Source organism: Ochotona princeps, chromosome 6 (assembly GCF_030435755.1).
Source record: "Ochotona princeps isolate mOchPri1 chromosome 6, mOchPri1.hap1, whole genome shotgun sequence".
NCBI lineage: Eukaryota > Metazoa > Chordata > Mammalia > Lagomorpha > Ochotonidae > Ochotona > Ochotona princeps.
This window is the reverse complement of record NC_080837.1, coordinates 59,867,059-59,885,797: the sequence shown is the minus strand read 5'-3', so window position 1 is coordinate 59,885,797 and position 18,739 is coordinate 59,867,059. Positions and strand designations below refer to the sequence as shown.

The 18,739-nt window shown below is 38.8% G+C and overlaps 1 protein-coding gene across 3 annotated transcripts in view; it reads left to right on the top strand.

Annotated features, from left to right (window-relative positions):
• Positions 1–18,739, top strand: part of SEC23A (SEC23 homolog A, COPII coat complex component) — a 51,824-nt gene that overhangs the window by 5,078 nt on the left and 28,007 nt on the right. For all 3 annotated transcript variants that reach the window (XM_004584780.2, XM_058666361.1, XM_058666362.1), the window contains exons 5-12: positions 893–1,129; positions 1,970–2,049; positions 3,202–3,346; positions 5,507–5,665; positions 7,630–7,745; positions 14,979–15,102; positions 15,969–16,049; positions 18,058–18,147. In XM_004584780.2, the coding sequence (XP_004584837.1) occupies positions 893–1,129; positions 1,970–2,049; positions 3,202–3,346; positions 5,507–5,665; positions 7,630–7,745; positions 14,979–15,102; positions 15,969–16,049; positions 18,058–18,147 (1,032 nt within the window). The remainder of the gene's footprint in view (positions 1–892; positions 1,130–1,969; positions 2,050–3,201; positions 3,347–5,506; positions 5,666–7,629; positions 7,746–14,978; positions 15,103–15,968; positions 16,050–18,057; positions 18,148–18,739) is intronic.

The following is an 18,739-nucleotide window of genomic DNA, read 5'->3' as shown; positions in this document are numbered from 1 at the left end:
ATGGCAGAGGCCCAAGCACTTGGACTGTCTTCTAGGGCTTTTCCCATGCCATCAGCAGGGAATTGAATTAAAAGTGTAGCAACCAGGCCTGGTGTGATAGTGTAGTAGTAGCTAAATCCTTGCCTTGAATGTGTAGGATCCCATCCAGTTTCCTACTTGTGGCCTGGGACCCTGCAGCCATGTGGGAGATTTGGAGGAAGCTCCTAGGCTCTAGCTTTGGATCAACTCAGCTCTGGCTGTTGTGTTCACTTGTGGAGTGAACCAGTGGACTGAAGATCTTTCTCTCTGGGTCGTCTTCTCTCTGTAAATCTGCCTTTCCAATAAAAAAACATCTCAAAAAAGAAAAAAAAGGTGTAGCGACTAGAGCATGAAATGGTTCCCACGTAGGCAGCTGATATCATTGGTGGTGACTTTCCATGCTATACCTTAACATTGGTCCCATGTTATTTTTTAAAAAATATATATTAAAAATATTTATTATTTATTTGAAATGCAGATTTACAGAGAAAGGGAGAGAAAGACAGGGAGGTCTTCTGTTTGTGATTCACCTCCCAAGTGGCTGCTGCAGCTGGAGGTTGGGCTGGTCTAGTGCCAGGAGTTAGAAGCTTCTTCTGGGTCTTTCATGTAGGTGCAGGGTCCCAAGGCTCTGGGCTATCCTCTACTGTTTTCCCACTACCCCCAGTGATTTTCAACTTTATTTTCCACTCAGTGATACTATGTCTTGGATATTGCTCCGTAACAGCCTACATAACCTGTATAACATACAAAATGACTTTATTAGGATTCCATTGTATGCATTATTTAATTCATCTTCTATTGACTATCTTATATATTGTGCTGGAATGCTACTACCTTTTGAGTCACTTATTTTTCTTATTTAAATTTTTTAAAGCGTGGTCCTCAAATGCCTTTGATATTCCTCTACGTGGTTGATACTTGCATGGAAGATGAAGATTTACAAGCTCTGAAAGAATCCATGCAGATGTCATTAAGTCTTTTACCACCTACAGCTTTGGTTGGACTAATTACTTTTGGGAGAATGGTTCAGGTTCATGAACTTGGATGTGAAGGCATCTCAAAAAGCTATGTCTTCAGAGGCACAAAAGATCTGTCTGCCAAACAACTGCAGGTAAGCAACAAGAATGTGCTTTTCAACCTGTGAGAATCACTGTATGTATGTTTATAGATGCTCTCTGGATAAATATTAGTAGAACTTTCTCTTTATATGAGTGACTAATTGTATTACAGCAAAAACTTTAAATTGAACGTTTCAATCATTTTCTTTCATGTGCTTTATATCACTATCCTATAGCTTGAAGACCATTTATTTTTAACTGTATCTTTAAAATTGGAAGTGAAACTGCAGATAAGATTTGAAGAACTTACAGAATAGTCATGTTGAAGACTAAGAGGGAGAAGGCACAGAATATTAAGTTTTGTTTCTTGACATCCCATTAAGGAACTAAAAACTTACTTTTATCTGGAGAGGAGGGAGCGAACTTGAGAGCTGTAGTTTCCGTATCCTCAGGTTCAATGCTTAAATGCCAACAACAGTTAGGGGCTGGGTCAAGCTGAAGCCAGGAGCTAGGAACCCCATCTAAGTGCCCTGTGTGAGTAGCAGGAACTCTGTTACTTGAGCCGTCAGTGCTGCCTCCAGGGGTATGTATTAACGGGAGCTGGAGCTGGCTGTAAACCCATGTCCCCGATATGGAGCGTGAGTGTCTCACTTGCATCTTAACCACCCCTAGTAATAAATATTTCTGACCAAGTGTCTTTGTTCATGCAACTCTTATACTTTGGTTTTTTTTGATGACTATGTCGCTCTAATGTTCCTACTGTCCTGATTGTCTTCCCACATGGACTGTTTGCTTTCTGAGGAGAGAGACTTTATATTGTTTATTTTTGTTAGTGTCTGGCACAGTACTTTGCAAATGTTTGACAGAAGATAACACAACTATTGTCTTCGCAGGAAATGTTGGGGCTCTCTAAAGTGCCAGTAACTCAAGCAACACGTGGTGCTCAGGTGCAGCAGCCACCTCCTTCCAATAGGTAATGATTTAGTTTGGTAAACAACTATAATTTGGATTTTATAATTCATGTAGGTATTTTAAGCATCTCATACCCCTAACTTAAACATGGTCAGTAATATAATATTGCTCAATATTTTTAGGAATTTAATTGTATTAGTATACTTTTTGAAGAATTGTAGATTCATGTTACTGAAATGGTGTGGTTTTCGTTATGTAAGGAGTTACTTTAGTTCTTTAGTTTTGGCATACTCTTGGTTTTCTATTTACAAGTTAAGAACAAAAACTTAATTTTTGTGATTTGAGGAAAGCTAAGCAAGAAAAGGGTTTCACAAATCATTTCATTTTGTCTTCTTAACCTTAGAGGTAGTATTTCTTCCTAAGGTTATTTGTCATCATTATTTTCAATATGATAGGCAAAGAAAGACCTCTCATCTGCAAGTTCACTCTCCAGATCCCCTGTAACTGGCCTGAGCTAAGGCAGGAGCCAGGAGCCGGGAGCCGGGAGCCGGGAGCCGGGAGCAGGGAGCCGGGAGCCAGGAGCCAGGAGCCAGGAGCCAGAAGCGGGGAGTGCAGTCTGTCTCTCACATAGGAGCCCAGCTGCTTGAGCTGTCACCTTTGCCTCCCAGGATCTGCACTGGCAGTAACTGGAGTCTGGAGTCTGGACCTGGGAATTGAACCCAGGCACTGAATTGTGGAATGTGGGTGTCTTAATCACTAGGCTAAATGCTCACTCCCTTCCTTTAAGGTTTCTAATCAGAGGTGGTGTTAGTAAAATTGTGTTACTGTATCTTCTCATGGTTATTTCAATAACCTTAAAATCTATTAGATTAGTAAATGAACTATGAAACCCTGAAGTAATATTTGATTTGAGCGTTTCTTTTATAGCAGTTATATTCAAAGTGTGGTTCCTGAATCAGTGGCACCACCTGGTAGCTTGTTGAGAATTCAAATTCCTAGACTTACTTAACAAAACAAACTCTAGGCCTGGGATCCAGCAATCAGTGTTAAACCCTTCAGTTGATTCCAAACCTCTGAAAGTTTGAGAACTGATTTGTTGTATGTTGAGTTTTTTTTTTTTTTTTCTATTTTGTTAGGAAAGTGAGCCATTTGTTTCTTGTACTCACACCCACAAACAGTTATAAATGACCTTTGATTTAATTTTAATTTTCAGATTCCTACAGCCAGTACAGAAAATAGACATGAATCTTACAGATCTTCTTGGAGAACTTCAGCGGGATCCTTGGCCTGTGCCTCAGGGAAAGAGACCCTTGCGTTCCTCTGGAGTGGCCCTTTCCATAGCTGTGGGACTGCTAGAGGTAGTGATGACTTTGTTACGGAATCTGAAAGTATCTGTAAGTGTGGTCAGAAGTGTAAAGTTACAGAGACAAACACCCCCAAAATACCGTGCCATACTGTTTCCTTTTCTTGAACAATCAACATGAAGATATTTCGTTTATCTCAGGTGTGTGGATGCTTTTTTTCTTCTAAGCTAATCAAGCAGTTTTCACCTGGATATCCTGCAGTTCAATACATGTTAAGGATTTAGTCCAACAAGATTGCCTGCCAGCTCAGATGCCAGTTGCAAATAGCATGTTACTGCCTACCTGCTTGTTGACTGGCTATAAAATGGGTGATTCCATAACCCTTTCTCAAGTTCGTTGAACTGCTAGTGTGTTTCACAGAACTTGGGGAACACACCTGGTTATTATAAAACGTTGCAAAGGATACATGCACAGCCAGATTGGAAAGAGGAGTAGAGTGAGGCATGAGAAGAATGTAGAGCTTTCATTTCTTTTTTTGAGTGCATCACGCTCCAAGACCTCCATGTTATCTTCTAGCTATCTGGAAGTCCTTAGAACCCAGACCCTTTGAATTTCTCTGGAATCTTCATTACTTAGGTCTGATTGATAACATTATTGACCATTGGTGATCAACAAATAATTTTTCTTTTTCCCTTTTTTTTTTTTTAGAAAATACTCATTTATTTGAAAAGCAGAGTAACAGAAAGGGAGAAACAGCACTTTCCTGCCAGTTCACTCCTCAAATGACCTCATTGGTCAGGACTGGGCCAGAGCAAGTCAGAAGCCTGAAACTCCATTCAGGACAGTGGTGTGGGTGGCCCAAATAATTTGGTCCTCACCTGCTGCTTTCCCTGTGTATTATCAAGTAACAAAGCAACTAGGACTTACTTAGTGTTCTCATATGGGATATGCTTTTTAAAAATTCTCTTGTCTCTCCAGTATGTTCATATTTCTGGCCTTTTAAAGAAATAAACTTAAAATTTACTTTAAATTTTACTTACTTTTGAAATTGTCCCCTTTCATTTCACTTACACATTTGGAGAAAGGGAAAGTAGGCTGGAGTGCTCAATTTTTGTAGTTTCAGCTAGGAAACAATTCATGCTTATGTTTTTTTTTAAGATTTATTTATTATTATTTTTTTAATTTGAAAGTCAGATATACATATACAGAGAGGAGGAGAGACAGAGAGGAAGATCTTCCATCTGATGATTCACTCCTCAAGTGAACCACAACGGCCGGTGCTGCGCCGATCCAAAGCCAGGAGCCAGGAGCCTCTTCTGGGTCTCCCACATGGGTGCATGGTCCCAAAGCTTTGGGCCGTCCTCGACTGCTTTCCCAGGCCACAAGCAGGGAGCTGGATGGGAAGCGGGGCCTCCGGGATTAGAACCGGTGCCCATATGGGATCCCGGGGCGTTCAACGGGAGGACTTTAGCTGCTAGGCCACGCCGCCGGGCCCCATGCTTATGTTTTAAGCATAGAAAGGAAAAGTAAACAACAATAAAAAATAGAAGATAGTCTCTCTTGCTATTTGTTCTCTACTTCTCTGTGAAAGTCTTTAAGCTGTAGAAGTAAGCTTATAGGGATTAGATTTATTTAGTATTTTAAAATTACAAATGCACTGCTGCGTAGAGTTGAATTTGTTTTTAAAGATTTGTTTTATTTTTATTGGAAAGTCATGTATACAGAGAGGAGGAGAGACAGAGAGAAAGATCTTCCTTCCAATGATTTATTCCTCAAGTGGCTGCAATGGTTGGTGCTGTGCCGATCCGGAGCCAGCAGCCAGGAACTTCCTCCAGGTCTCCCATGTGGGTGCAGGGTCCCAATGCATTGGGCCATCCTTGACTGCCCTCCCAGGCCACAAGCAGGGAGCTGGATGGGAAGTGTAGCTGCCAGGATTAGAACCGGCACCCATAAGGGATCCCGGCGCGTGTGAGTAGAGGATTTTAGCTGCAAGGCTACGATGCCAGGCCATAGAGTTGAATTTTAAAAGGAAGTTATCCAAACCACACAGCTTATTTTTTTAATTGTCATTTTAAGCATTTGATTATTTTGTAGAGATTATTTGCTTTTCTTTTTTTCTAGAAAAAATATGCCCGAAGTCATTGTAAGTAGTGGGAACGATTGTGTTTTCCATTTTCCTTTAACCTTCTTTGATGAAACACTTTGTTCCCATAGTGTACTTTTCCCAACACCGGCGCTCGCATCATGATGTTCATTGGCGGTCCTGCTACTCAGGGACCTGGAATGGTGGTTGGAGATGAGTTGAAGACACCCATAAGATCGTGGCATGACATTGAAAAAGACAATGCTAAATATGTTAAAAAAGGAACTAAGGTAATTTTGATCTTTGTCTTCACACCTTGTTAGAAAACAGATATTCATTTAATAGGAGAGAAAAAATACACTTTTTGATAATATCAAAAAGTCTAATAGTAATAGTCATTATTCTTAGAGAAATACCTCTTTTTCTTTGTCAAGGGTTGTGAGTTTTCTAATTTGAAATATAATTTGAAATGTAATTTCAAATAGTTATTTAAAGATAACCCTTGAGAGAAATTCCCATGTACCTTTTTTAATATACATGTTAGGAAATATTGTTCTGCTTTGGAGAAGTTTCTTAGGGTTTCAAGTTTTTTATTTTCAAGAGGGAAGTCTCTAATGTTTTCTTCTATACACATGTATAGAGTATGGATATGTTTGTAGTTTGAATAGACCATTATTTTCTTGTGAGTTGCTTTTTATTCATCTGACTTCACTTTTTTGGGGATTTGTAAAAATACATTTCACTAATATTGATTCTTGACTGTATCAACTGTTAACATGTTAACATCCCTGTTTATTCTTTAAAAAAGTTCTCTGGAGTGCAGAGTTTTAATTGTGTTATTTAATGTTTTTTGGTAGTTATTTATATTATTCTGGTGTTTGTTTTTATTTATTTGAAAGAGTGATGGGGTCAGTGTTGTGCTGTAGGTTGAGCTACCACTTGTGATGCTGGCATCCTGTGAGTACTAGTTTGAGTCCTGTACTGTTGTTGCACTTCCAGTCTAGCTTCCTGCTAAAGTACTTGGGAAGACAGTACAGTATGGCTAGAGTGTATGGGTTTCTGGCACCCTACTGGGAGACCCAGCTGAAATTCCTGACTCCTTCAGCTTGGCTCAGCTCTGGCCATTCCAGCCATTGCAGAAAAGAACCAGCAGATGGATGATATCTCTCTAAATCTCTCTCTGCAACTATGCTTTTCAAATAAGGAAGCACTTAAAGTTATAAAGTTATAAAACTTACATGTATTCATTTATTTGAGAGAGAGAGAGATGTTTGAAACAGAAAGCTCCTGTCTGCCAATTCTCGTTCCAAATGCTTGTGATGACTTGAGACTAAAGATAGGAACTTCATTCAGGCCTCCCAAATGAATGGCAGGCTCTTAATTATTCGAGCAGTCACCTGCTGCCTCCCAGGGTGTGCATTAGCAGGTAACTGAAATTGGGAGTAGAGCTAGGACGCAAACCCGTGTACTGAAGTATACAAGGATACTTATATATCAATCAGCATCTTTTTTTTTTAAACAGAAGGCTCTGTTTATTTTATATATATATATATATATATATATATATATTTCTGTTTATTGTATTTTTAAAGTTAATTTTTTTTGGAAAGGCAAATTTATGGAGAGAAGAGACAGAGAGAAATATATTGCATCCACTGGTTTACTTCCTAAATGACCACAGTGGCCAGAGATGATCTGCTCTGAGCCGAACTGAAGCCACCTGCTTTCATTAGCAGGGATCTGTGTTGGAAGTTGAGCAGCTGGAACGTGAACCAGTGCCCATATGGAATGCTGGTGCCTATAGGTGGAGGATTAGTGATTTCAGCCACTGCACTGACCCCCGTAGTTGACAACTTAACTGTTAGGCTAAGTACCCACCTTTGCTTATTTTTGGATGCTTTTGTTTCTTGAGTGTGGGTCTAAATGGGAACAAGAATTGCGTTTTGCTTCCAAGTTTATATATGAGGAACCACATATCCACTATGTGTTTCTTCAAATTTAGTTTTATATAGGGGGTTTATCTAAAATGAGTGGTATTTAATGAAAAGAATGTGAAGATGTAGCAGTTATAGAAAGTATTGTCTCATTTTTTGAGACAAAAATAAAAACAAATAATTATACATTTTTATTGATTATTCTTTTAGTATACTTTAGGTTATACTTTAGGCTATTTTGATCCATTGCTTGGGAAAGGATTTATATGATTATCCTGTTTGCGTGTCACTTTGATTGAGTTTTAATACCTCTTTTGTAGCACTTTGAAGCACTGGCTAACCGAGCTGCTACAACTGGCCATGTTATTGACATCTACGCATGTGCGTTAGATCAGACAGGGCTCCTGGAGATGAAATGCTGTCCCAACCTTACTGGGTATGTATTTCTATTTTTCTAGCATTTGAAAGTATAGGATCAGTAATGACAAATAAATGCCGTTAAAGGCTGTTTAGGGAAATAAGTTTCTGTCCTGCATCACAACATCTGTTGCAGTTTGAACATTCTGTTGGTAAAGCCCAGTTTTTTTTTTCCACAATGGCACATATTTTTGTAAAGATCATTTTGATATCCTGATGTGATATTCTGTTCTTTTAGCGGCTTTTTTTTTTTTTTTTTTGAGATATGCTTCACATACCATGAAACCTGTCCACTTGAAGTGTTTAGTTTGATGGCCTTTAGAATATGTAATTGGTTGCACCACTGTCACTGTATTCAGTTTGCAGCGTTTGCATTACCCCGGGCATTTACACGCACTCCCCATCCTTCACTCCTTCCTGTCTTCCCTATCCTTGGTCACCTGAAGGCAAGTACTAATTAGAGTTTGTTTTGAGTATCTTGTGCAAACTACTTATTTGCTGTGATTTTTTTCATGGCTTTTAGCATTGTCTTTATTTATTTTTAATGAAAATATTGTGTTTTTAAGGATTGCCCATATTGTAGGGTATATTAGTGTTTCATTTTAGTTTCATTTCATTAGTGTTTGAAAAAGGATCTAATGTTACTTAATAATGTATCATTACCTGGATCTATACTGCATTTTTTGAATTCTCAGTTAATGAATGTTTCTGTGTCACTCTTTGGCCGGTATGAACAACGCTGCTTTGAACATGATGCGTAAGTTTTTGTGTAGACATCATGTTTTTGTTTCTCTTAGAAGCTAATTTATACCTAGGAATGACTTGGTGAGTCATTGCAAATGGTGTTCAGTGTTTTATAGATGTTTGTTTGTTTGTTTATTTATTTATTTATTTATTTATTTATTACTGGAAAGTCAGATACACAGAGAGGAGTAAAGACAGAGAGGAAGATCTTCCATCTGCTGATTCACTCTCCAAGTGACCACAACGGCTGGAGCTGAGCTGATCTGAAACCAGGATCCCGGAGCTTCTTCTGGGTCTCCCATGTGGGTGCAGGGTCCCAAGGCTTTGGGCCGTCCTTCACTGCTTTCTCAGGCCAGAAGCAGGGAGCTGGATGGGAAGTGAAGCTCCTGGGATACAAACTGGCATCCATATAGGACCCCGGTGTGTGCAAGGCGAGGACTTTAGCTGCAAGGCTACTGTGCCAGACCCTCAAATTATTATTATTTTTTGAAGTAACTAGGCTAGTTTATACTTTCACTGCAATAGTAGAGAATTCTCATTTCTCCACATCTTTGTTAGTACTTCTTATAGTCTTTTTGATAATAGCTATCCTAGCATGTGTGAGGTGGTAAGATACTGTGCTTTTGCTTGCCTTTCCCCAAAGACTAATGATATTGAGCTTATTGATTCTTTGCATATCTTTTTAGTAGAAATACCTATACAAATGCTTTGCCCATTTTTAAATTGGATTAATTGTTGCTATATTGCTAAACGGATTCTTGATATGTCACTTATACATGTGATTTATTAATCCTTTTATTTTCGCTTTCATTGCTTGTATTGAGTTCATGCTTTCTTTTTTGTTGGCTGAGTGTTTGGCATCTCTTTTAACAAACCGTTGTCTCAAACAAAGGTAACACAACTTTGTTGTTTTCTCCAAAGTGTTTCCAGTTGTGCTTGTTTGGCCGGCAGAGGGAGACAGTGATCATGCATGAGCTGGTATTCATTCCCCAATGCCCACAGTGTCCCGGCCAGGCTGGAACAAAGAGTCTGGACCTTGATCTGGATTTCCCTTGTTGGTGGCAGGAATCTGAGTACTTGAGCCATTTCCTGCTTCCTCACAGGTGTGCATTAGCAGGAAGCTGGCGACAGAAAGTACAGGTCAAACTTGAATCCAGGCACCACAGAATGTGATTTGGGCATGTCCATAGCTTTTCTGGTGTGCCAGATGCTCTACAGAGTGTTTTTTACTTTTTTTACATTTGGCTTTTACATTTTATCTACAGTCCATCTTGCCTTAATTTTTGCATATAAAATGAGAAATGGGGTCCAATTTTATTCTTTTGAATGTCTATATCTAGTTGTCTTGGAATCATTCTAGGTCTGACATTGTGGTATACCAGGTTAAGCCACAGTGTACAATTCTGGCATCCTATATTAGTTTGCTATTTTGAGTTCTGGGTGGGAAGCGAGAGGAAATGATGTAAGCACTTGGTCTGAGATGGCCTTAGTTCTTGGGCCTCTGCCATCCATGCAGGTGGAGTCCTTGGATCCTGGCTTCAGCCTGGACCAGCCATGTCTAGTGATGATATTTAGGAGGTGAACCAATAGATAGAAATGTCAGCTGTCTGTTTCATGTTTCTTTGTCTTTCCCTCTCTGCCTTTCATGGAAATAAATAAATCTTTAACCAGATGGTTTTCTTTTTTGTATTGAATTGGCATCCTTATTGAAAATCAAATACAAATTTATGGGTTTTCTGAACTTACAACTCTTTTTCATTGATCTGTGTGTCTATACCAATATGGGTACTCCAGTTTATTGATCTCTGTTCCTCGGTAGTAAGTTTTGAAAAAAAAATCACTTCTTTAATATTGTGAATTCTTCTTTTTCAATATTTTTGGCTGTTCTTGATAATTTATGTTATGATATGAATAGTAGAATCAGCTTGCCTATTTTTCTGGAAAAGGGAGCTAGAATTTTGTTAGGGATTTTGTTGAATCTGTAAGATTTTGGGTTGGGATACTATTACTTGTTTTTAAAAATTGGATTCATTGTTTATTTACATTGAGCTACATCTGAAAAGTTTGATAACAATAATTTATGCATTTATTTAAAATCCATTTCTGTCAATGAACATTTATTGAATGTCCATTATGTTTAAAGTACTGACTTTTTTTTTAAAAAAAGGTTACTTATTTATTTGTGTGAAAGAGCTAGAAGTAAAAAGAGAGAGACCTCTTTCATTGCTGGTTCACTCCCCTGTTGGCTACATTGGCCAGCGCTGGGCAGGCAGGGATCTCGACCTCCATCTAAGTCTCCTAAGTGGATGGCGGGGCCCCAAGCAGTTAAGATATCTTTTATAGCTTTCCCAGATGCATTAGGAGGGAGCTGGATCTCAGGTGGAGCAGCTGGACCTCACATCAGCACTCCAGTGTGGGATACCAGCACTACCAGGGGCTTAACCCACTGTGCCCAATGCTGACCCCTAAAGTACTGACTAAAATTAATAACTGGTTAACATGAATATTAACAAAACTTAAGACTCTTATCCAAAGAGTCTTCCTTTCTGTGCATCTTAGACACATAAAATAAATACTTTCAAACTAAGTACGTAAATTTCTGCAATACTTCCTTTAAAGCAGAAGGAAATACATTTCAGTAATACTATTTTAAATGTATATAGGGGCCCAAGCACCTGAGCCGCTTTCCCAGGTGCACTGTCTGCGAGCTGGATTGGAAGTGGAACATCTGGGTCTTGAACAGGGGATGCTATCGTCACAGAGAGTGGCTCAATTTATTAGAGCCACAGTGCTGGTCCTTCTTGATTTTCTAAGCAATACTTGGCTGAGGGCACCAATGTTCTCATCCTGTTCGGCCAGAAAATAGTCTGTTAAAGTGGCTGAATTTTTCTTTTTCCAGAAAAGTTTGGATATTCAGGAGAGTTACCTTCCTATTTAAGAACTTTATCCACAAGTTTTCTAATCCTCTGACAAATGTCTGTTGGCACTGCCCCTTCCTTACCCACCTTCTGAATGACATGTAACCCTTGGTATTTTGAAGCCGTTCTTGCAGTCTCAAAGTATGCTGTTAGGTTTGTGACCTGACCTGATCATTGAGTTCCTTCATTGCGTTCCATATATACTCATAAGTATTTTCTTGATCACAATCTAGTTACATTGCAAAATTACCTGATATTGTTTTCACTGATTTCAGCTGACTTTGTTTCAATAAATGCAGAGTCATCATCTGTCAATCCAGAAACAATATAATATGTTTAAACAATGCAAACATAGTAAAAATTTTAGAGTAATACTGTCTACCCTGCACTCCATAATGACTTTCTGCTTCTGCTTTTCCAGCCATTATTTGAATGACTTTTGAACCCAAATGAATCTTTGTGTTTCACATCTCCTAAGTCATATCACCAATGGGACTTTTGACATTCACTTCATTAGTGTTCTTCATTTCTATTTTCCTTGTTTTTCTTTTTTTTTTTTTTTAAGATTTTATTGTTATTGGAAAGCTGGATATACAGAGAGGAGAGACAGAGAGGAAGATCTTCCATCCGATGTTTCACTCCCCAAGTGAGCCGCAACGGGCCGGTGCGCGCGGAGCCGATGCCGGGAACCTGGAACCTCTTCCGGGTTTCCCACGCGGGTGCAGGGTCCCAAAGCTTTGGGCCGTCCTCGACTGCTTTCCCAGGCCACAATCAGGGAGCTGGATGGGAAGTGGAGCTGCCGGGATTAGAACCGGCGCCGATATGGGATCTCGGGGCTTTCAAGGCGAGGACTTTAGCTGCTAGGCCACGGCGCCGGGCCCTATTTTTCTTGTTTTTCAACAGCAGTTGCATTCTCTACTTTAACCAGAGACTGGAATTTTGCTGAAGTCTGTAAATGTTAAATGTGTTGCTCAGTTGCACTAATGCACATTGCAGGCTGGAATGTTAGAGAGTGGGTCATATCCTCTCCGAAATTAAGCTGTCCAACAGTGTGTACAGGGACTGATGGATTTGACAGTGTACCTGTTGGAGGAGGTTGGGGCTGCAGTTTTCTTCAGGCCCTTGTCCCTCATGCTTAGTCTGTTATGTTCATGGCAGCAGCCTTCTCTTCTGGGTGTATTTATTTATATATGTTTTCTTGCCTAGTTGCCATGGCTGGAATGTCAGGACATGGTTGAGTGAAAACGGTTGCGAGTTTACATCCAGGTGTTCTTCATCTAAGACGGAAGTCAGTCTTTCAACATAAAATATGATGTTAGTTGTGGGATTTACCCAGATTTGCTGACATACTTGTTGAGAAAACTAAGTCTACTAAAGGACTTGGGGTCCCTGCCCTTTATTGAAATGGTTTGGACTGAAGGGAAAGGGGATTTAGGAAGATTAATAGTTCTGAATGCATTTGGTTTGAGATATCAGCTATCTGTGAGATTTCAAGTGGGCATTTGGATTTTATAAATCTACATCACATTTTCTTTATTAATCTGATAATGGGACACCTTGGTTGAGTTATATTTTTGCTATTGTGAAACAGTGTTACTATAAACATGTTGTTGCAGATGTCTGTGACACAATGTGTACGTACAAACCCTTCCCCATGTTATGTTTTTCATGTATGTTCTGGAACTAGGGTGGTTGAAGAGCCTTACTTACCCTGTTGTGTAGATGACAAAGTTTTGTTCATCTGGGTTCTAGTAGATAGTTGTTTGCATTGCTTTCTTCCTGTCTTCTCTTGTTATCAAGAGTGTTTCAGTGAGTAATTATACAATTTTTTCTTTTACAAAAAAGTTTTACTTGTTTGAAAGAGTGACAGAAAGAGACAGGGGGAGAGAAGGAGGGAGGGATGGAAAGAGAGAGACAGATATTGATTGGTCTTAAACCTGCTGGTTTGTATCTGCTAGGATTGGGCAGGCTGAATCCTGGAACCTGGAACTCCATCAGGATCTAGCACATGGGTGACAGGAACCAAATACTCAGACTGCAATCTGCTGCCTCTCAGGCACATTGTCAGGAAGCTGGATCAGAAGTGGAGCTGGGATTCGAGCCCAGACTTAACGTGCTGTGCCTGATTCTTGTTTTTTTGTATCACTGGAATGGGATACAGTTTTTGGTTAATATCACAAATAGTTAAGAAACATTCCTTGGGGTGGATTAAAGAGAAAACATGTATATAGTTTTGTTAGATATTGTTAGTGTTCCCTGTGCTGAGGTCATATCATTTTACATTCCCCCCACCCCCACAACATGGGAAAAAGTTTTTTTCTGTAGCTTTGCTAACTGAATATGTTGCCAAACTGATTTTTTTGGTTAATATATTGTAGAGGAAATGATATTTCAGAATAGTTTCAACTTCTGTTTTCAAAAACTTCTCTCGTTTAAGATTTATGGATTTATTTGAAAGGCAGTGTTATAGAGATAGAGACATATGCAAAGAGGTTTTTCACCTACTGGATCACTCCCCAAATGTGTGCAAGCCAGAGCTAGGACCATCTGGGTCTCTTTGTGGGTGGCAGGGGTCCAAGTACTTGGGCCAACTTCTGCTGCTGTCTCAGGGGCTTTAGCAAGGAGCTGGATTAGAAGTAGAGTATCTGGGACCCAATTTGGTGCTCACACATGGGATGTTGGCATCATAAGTGGTATCCTTTTTTTTTAAAATTAAAAAAAATTTTTCTAATTGGAAAGTCAAATATACAGGCAAGAGGAGACCCAGAGGGGAAGATCTTCCATCCGGTGATTCACTCCCCAAGCAGCTGCAATAGCTGGAGCTGAGCTGATTCGAAGCCAGGAGCCCAGAGCCTCCTGCAGGTCTCCCACACAGGTGCAGGGTCCCAAGGTTTTGGGCTGTCCTCGACTGCTTTCCCAGGTCATAAGTAGGGAGCTGGATGGGAAGCGGGGCTGCCGGGATTAGAACTGGTGTCCATATGGGAACCCAGCATGTGCAAGGCAAAGATTTTAGCCACTGAGCTACCGTGCTGGGCTCCATAAGTGGTATCTTAAACTGCTGTTACACAGTGCTGGCTCCCCAAAATTTCCAAAGTTTAGAAAAGGTTGGAATATACTTACTGAGAAAAACTCAGTAGTACAAAAGTGCATACTGTGGAATTGTTTTCGTAATGTTTCTATTCTCATTCATGGGATTAACACTTGTTTCTCTGTGACTCTGCCTTTGAAATAAATAAATCTTTAAGAGAATATATGCTGTGAGCTGTCAAGTGTCTTCACCAATTTGGACAAGGGTGGGAGAAACACAGTTGTTACTTTTGTGCATTTTTAAATTCTGTACTAGGTAAATGTATTATTTTTTTAGTTAAAGTTATTACTGAAGACAAATGCAAATGTTTTAAAGGTTCTCATACTCTGAATTGAGATGGGGGGGTGAAGATTTTCTCATAAGTATTTGAGTTTTACAAATTAATGCTAACCATATTTTGGAACCTATATTGATTGTCTTTAAAGTTACTTTGCTGTTATGCTTTTAACACGTGAACCCAGTAACTGTGTTGTACACACTGTGTTCTGTTCTTTCCATGCAGCGGTTACATGGTAATGGGTGACTCTTTCAACACTTCCTTATTCAAACAAACTTTTCAGAGAGTCTTTACCAAAGATATGCATGGACAGTTTAAAATGGGCTTTGGTGGCACATTAGAAATAAAGGTAAGAATCAAAATTTGATATTTCTGTTAATGTTGATCAAAAGAGAAACTTACAGACTTGACTGTAATTCTCAAATAGCATTAATGAAATTCAGTATTATGCTTTAAAAATAAGTGTATTGATTTTGTCATCATTAAATGTATAGTTATGAGACCTCATTTGAGCATTTCTGAACAACTGTTACAAAAGTAGAATTATATAGGTAATGGTTCATTTTGTTCTTATTTCTTTTTTAGTGTTGTTCATTTGTTGATTTATTTTATGATACAGTTGCATTGGCTCTGGAATATCAGCTTTTCCCTCCCCAAATCTCACCACACTGATTTCCCTATATTATACAATAGTATAATCTTTCATAAACAGTCATAAGTTCATCATTCTGTTATATAAGTGTGTTCTGACATTGTAGGTAAGGACAATGGCAGAAAGTCCAGTATCCTATTGTCAAGATATATTTAACAGTTTTATTGGAAATTCATCTTTGAATTGGAAGTAGAGATGCATACTGCATTTTATCTTCACGTCTTGATATGAGAGTCTCTATTATACTGTTCCTCTGGACGACTGTATGCACTGATGTTTACCTATATATGTGTTGATGTTGTATTATGCATAAAGGTTGCCTTATGTCAGACAGAATATACGGTATTTTATTTGTTCTTTTAGGATTGGCTTATTTCACTGAGCATAATTTCTAGTTGGGAAATGAAAGATTTTATGTTACTATGGATTTTGTACGTTAGCTTATAGTATAATAAATTTTAAATGTTTTAAGATGAAAAAGAATATCACATTCATATAGTTGTCAAGTGGACATTTGAGCTTGTCTTTAATGAAACCAAATCTACCATATTCTTATTTTATAGACATCAAGGGAAATAAAGATTTCAGGAGCTATTGGACCCTGTGTTTCGCTTAATTCTAAAGGACCATGTGTCTCTGAAAATGTAAGTCTCCTAGTTCTGGAAAGAAAGCAGTTTATTTCAGGTCAGAACTACAGAGACCTGGTGAGCTAGCAGCCTGTGGAATTTAAACATTTAAAAAAATTATTTATTTTGAAAGTCAGAGTTACAGAGAAGGAGAGGAAAAACAAAGTGAGAGAATTTTCCATTCTTTGTTTTACTACCAAGATGGGTGCAATGGCACCTAAAGCCAGCAGCTTCATCTGGCTCTCCTGTGTGAGTGACACAAGTCCAGACACTGTGGCCATACCCATGCCCGGGTGGAATGCTGACCTCCACTTTCAGAATTCTTCTGTGCGCTGTTTTATTTGATTCAGTGTCCATTGCTGTATCTGTATGTGTGGTTGCTGTTTTTGGTATATGCTTTCCCATCCACCTGTAAATTAAACATTTTGGACTGTCATTGGTTTTCTTTTCTTTTTTTTTTTTTAAGATTTATTTATTTTTATTGGATAGCTGATATACAGAGAGGAGGAGAGACAGAGAGGAAGATCTTCCGTCCGATAATTCACTCCCTAAGTGAGCCACAACGGCCGGTGCTGCGCCGTTCCGAAGCCGGGAACCAGGAACCTCTTCCAGGTCTCCCACGCGGGTGCAGGGTCCCAAAGCTTTGGGCCGTCCTCGACTGCTTTCCCAGGCCACAAAGCAGGGAGCTGGATGGGAAGTGGAGGTGCCAGGATTAGAACCGGCGCCCATATGGGATCCCGGGGCGTTCAAGGCGAGGACTTTAGCCGTTAGGCCACGGCGCCGGCCCCGAAATTTAGAGACTTATAAAAGTCATTAGCATTTTGAGTGGATTTTTGTTACCAGAATTTTCAGAATATACCTGCATTCTCTAGTTTTAAGTTTTCATTCCTTTCTCTTTATCTGATGTAGTGGTTGTAGGGAGGAGCAAATAACACGAAGAGGGTCATCAGCTTTGCGGATGAAAAACAAATATTTCATAATCACTTTGCAAAGGGAAAATTTATACCGTAAGACATTTTCTTAAAAGTCACACTGCTTGAATTTCTGATTCAGAGCCTGTAGTGAGCGCATTTGATGATGACTTAGTGACTAAATCCTTGCTTCATGTGCGCCAGCTGCTCCACTTCCCATCCAGCTCCCTGCTTCTGGCCTGGGAAAGCAGTCGAGAGTGGCCTGAAACCTTGGGACTCTGCACCCATGTGGGAGACCTGGAAGAAGCTCCTGGCTTCTGGTTCAGATTGGTTCAGCTCCGGCCATTGTGGCCACCTGGGGAGTGAACCAGCAGATGGAGGATCTTTCTCTCTGTCTCTCCTTCTCTCTGTAAATCTGCCTTTTCAATGAAAATAAATAAATAAGTAAAATATGTATTTATATATAAAGTACATATTTACATATACATAACTTCATGTTTAAAAATATAGTGGCTAAAGTCCTACTATTTGAGGGCGCCTCAAGGCCTTAGGACCTTGCTCCCGGGTGGAAGACTCAGATGAGGCTCACAGACCGGTGCAGCTCCGGCCGTTGCGATGGCTTAAGGAGTGAATCATCAGATGGAAGATCTTCCTCTCTGTCTCTCCTTCTCTCTGCATATCTGACTTTCCAATAAAAATAATAATAAATAAATCTTTAAAAAAAGGAAGTTAATAAGTACATGTTTTGCTTGTTAAATCAGTATCTTTTTACAAAGATTACATGATTGGCTAAAGGATAATGTTAGTTGTAGTGGTTCTATAAGGCAGCATGTGTTCCTCAAGACAACAACTATAAAAATTAGCATCAAGATTCTTATAAATTACTTAGAAAAATTTGATATTTTATGATAATTATATTGTGTAATAGTTGCTTTATTTTATTTCATGTTACATTTATGGCATTTATGAGTTTTAATAGTCATTGAGTTAGTTTGGCACCTGAAAAGACTTTTTTTATTACTGGATTTTATCTCTTCCACTTTCCTCTCTACCATATGGAATACTGATCAATTGTGTTCTGTAACTTTTAAACATATGTCATTGTATTTTTACAGGAAATAGGAACAGGTGGCACTTGCCAGTGGAAGATATGTGGACTCAGTCCCACTACAACATTAGCCATATATTTTGAAGTTGTCAATCAGGTATGTTTGAATGTTAAAAAGTAAGTAGGTACTTAATTTAGGCCATAAGTATTTCATATTTTTTTTTGTAAGCACGCAGAGTTTATCATTTAATTTGCATTTCTTATTTGTTATTTTCTGTTTTTCAAGAGTAAACTTTTTGGTGGAAGATAAATGCCAAAGCATAAGCAGCCCAACTTTCAGTTTTAGTTTTCTTTGTTTTGTGTATATTGAAGCATAAATAAATTATTTTAAATTTTCTCCTAGCTTTGCAATTTTTTAGTTAAAAACCTGTGTCCTGGTTGTCACAGGTGTTTTGGTATATTGTGTAAATCCTTAGAGAGTCAATAGATTGGTATCAGTAAAAAAGTTAAGAAGTTACTATATTTGGAAAGATTTTCTTTTTGCTACAGGAGGAAATGATCACATTAATAACTGTAAAGTACTGATTTATTTCCCAATAGTTGCTTGATATAAAATTAGGTACAAAATATTAATAGCTACCATAAGATAAGTGCAGGAGTTTTTTTTTTTAACCAATTAAAATATTGAAAGTTAGTGACTCTTTTTGATTAAAAAAAATACAGATCCACAGAACTTCACAAAAGCAAAA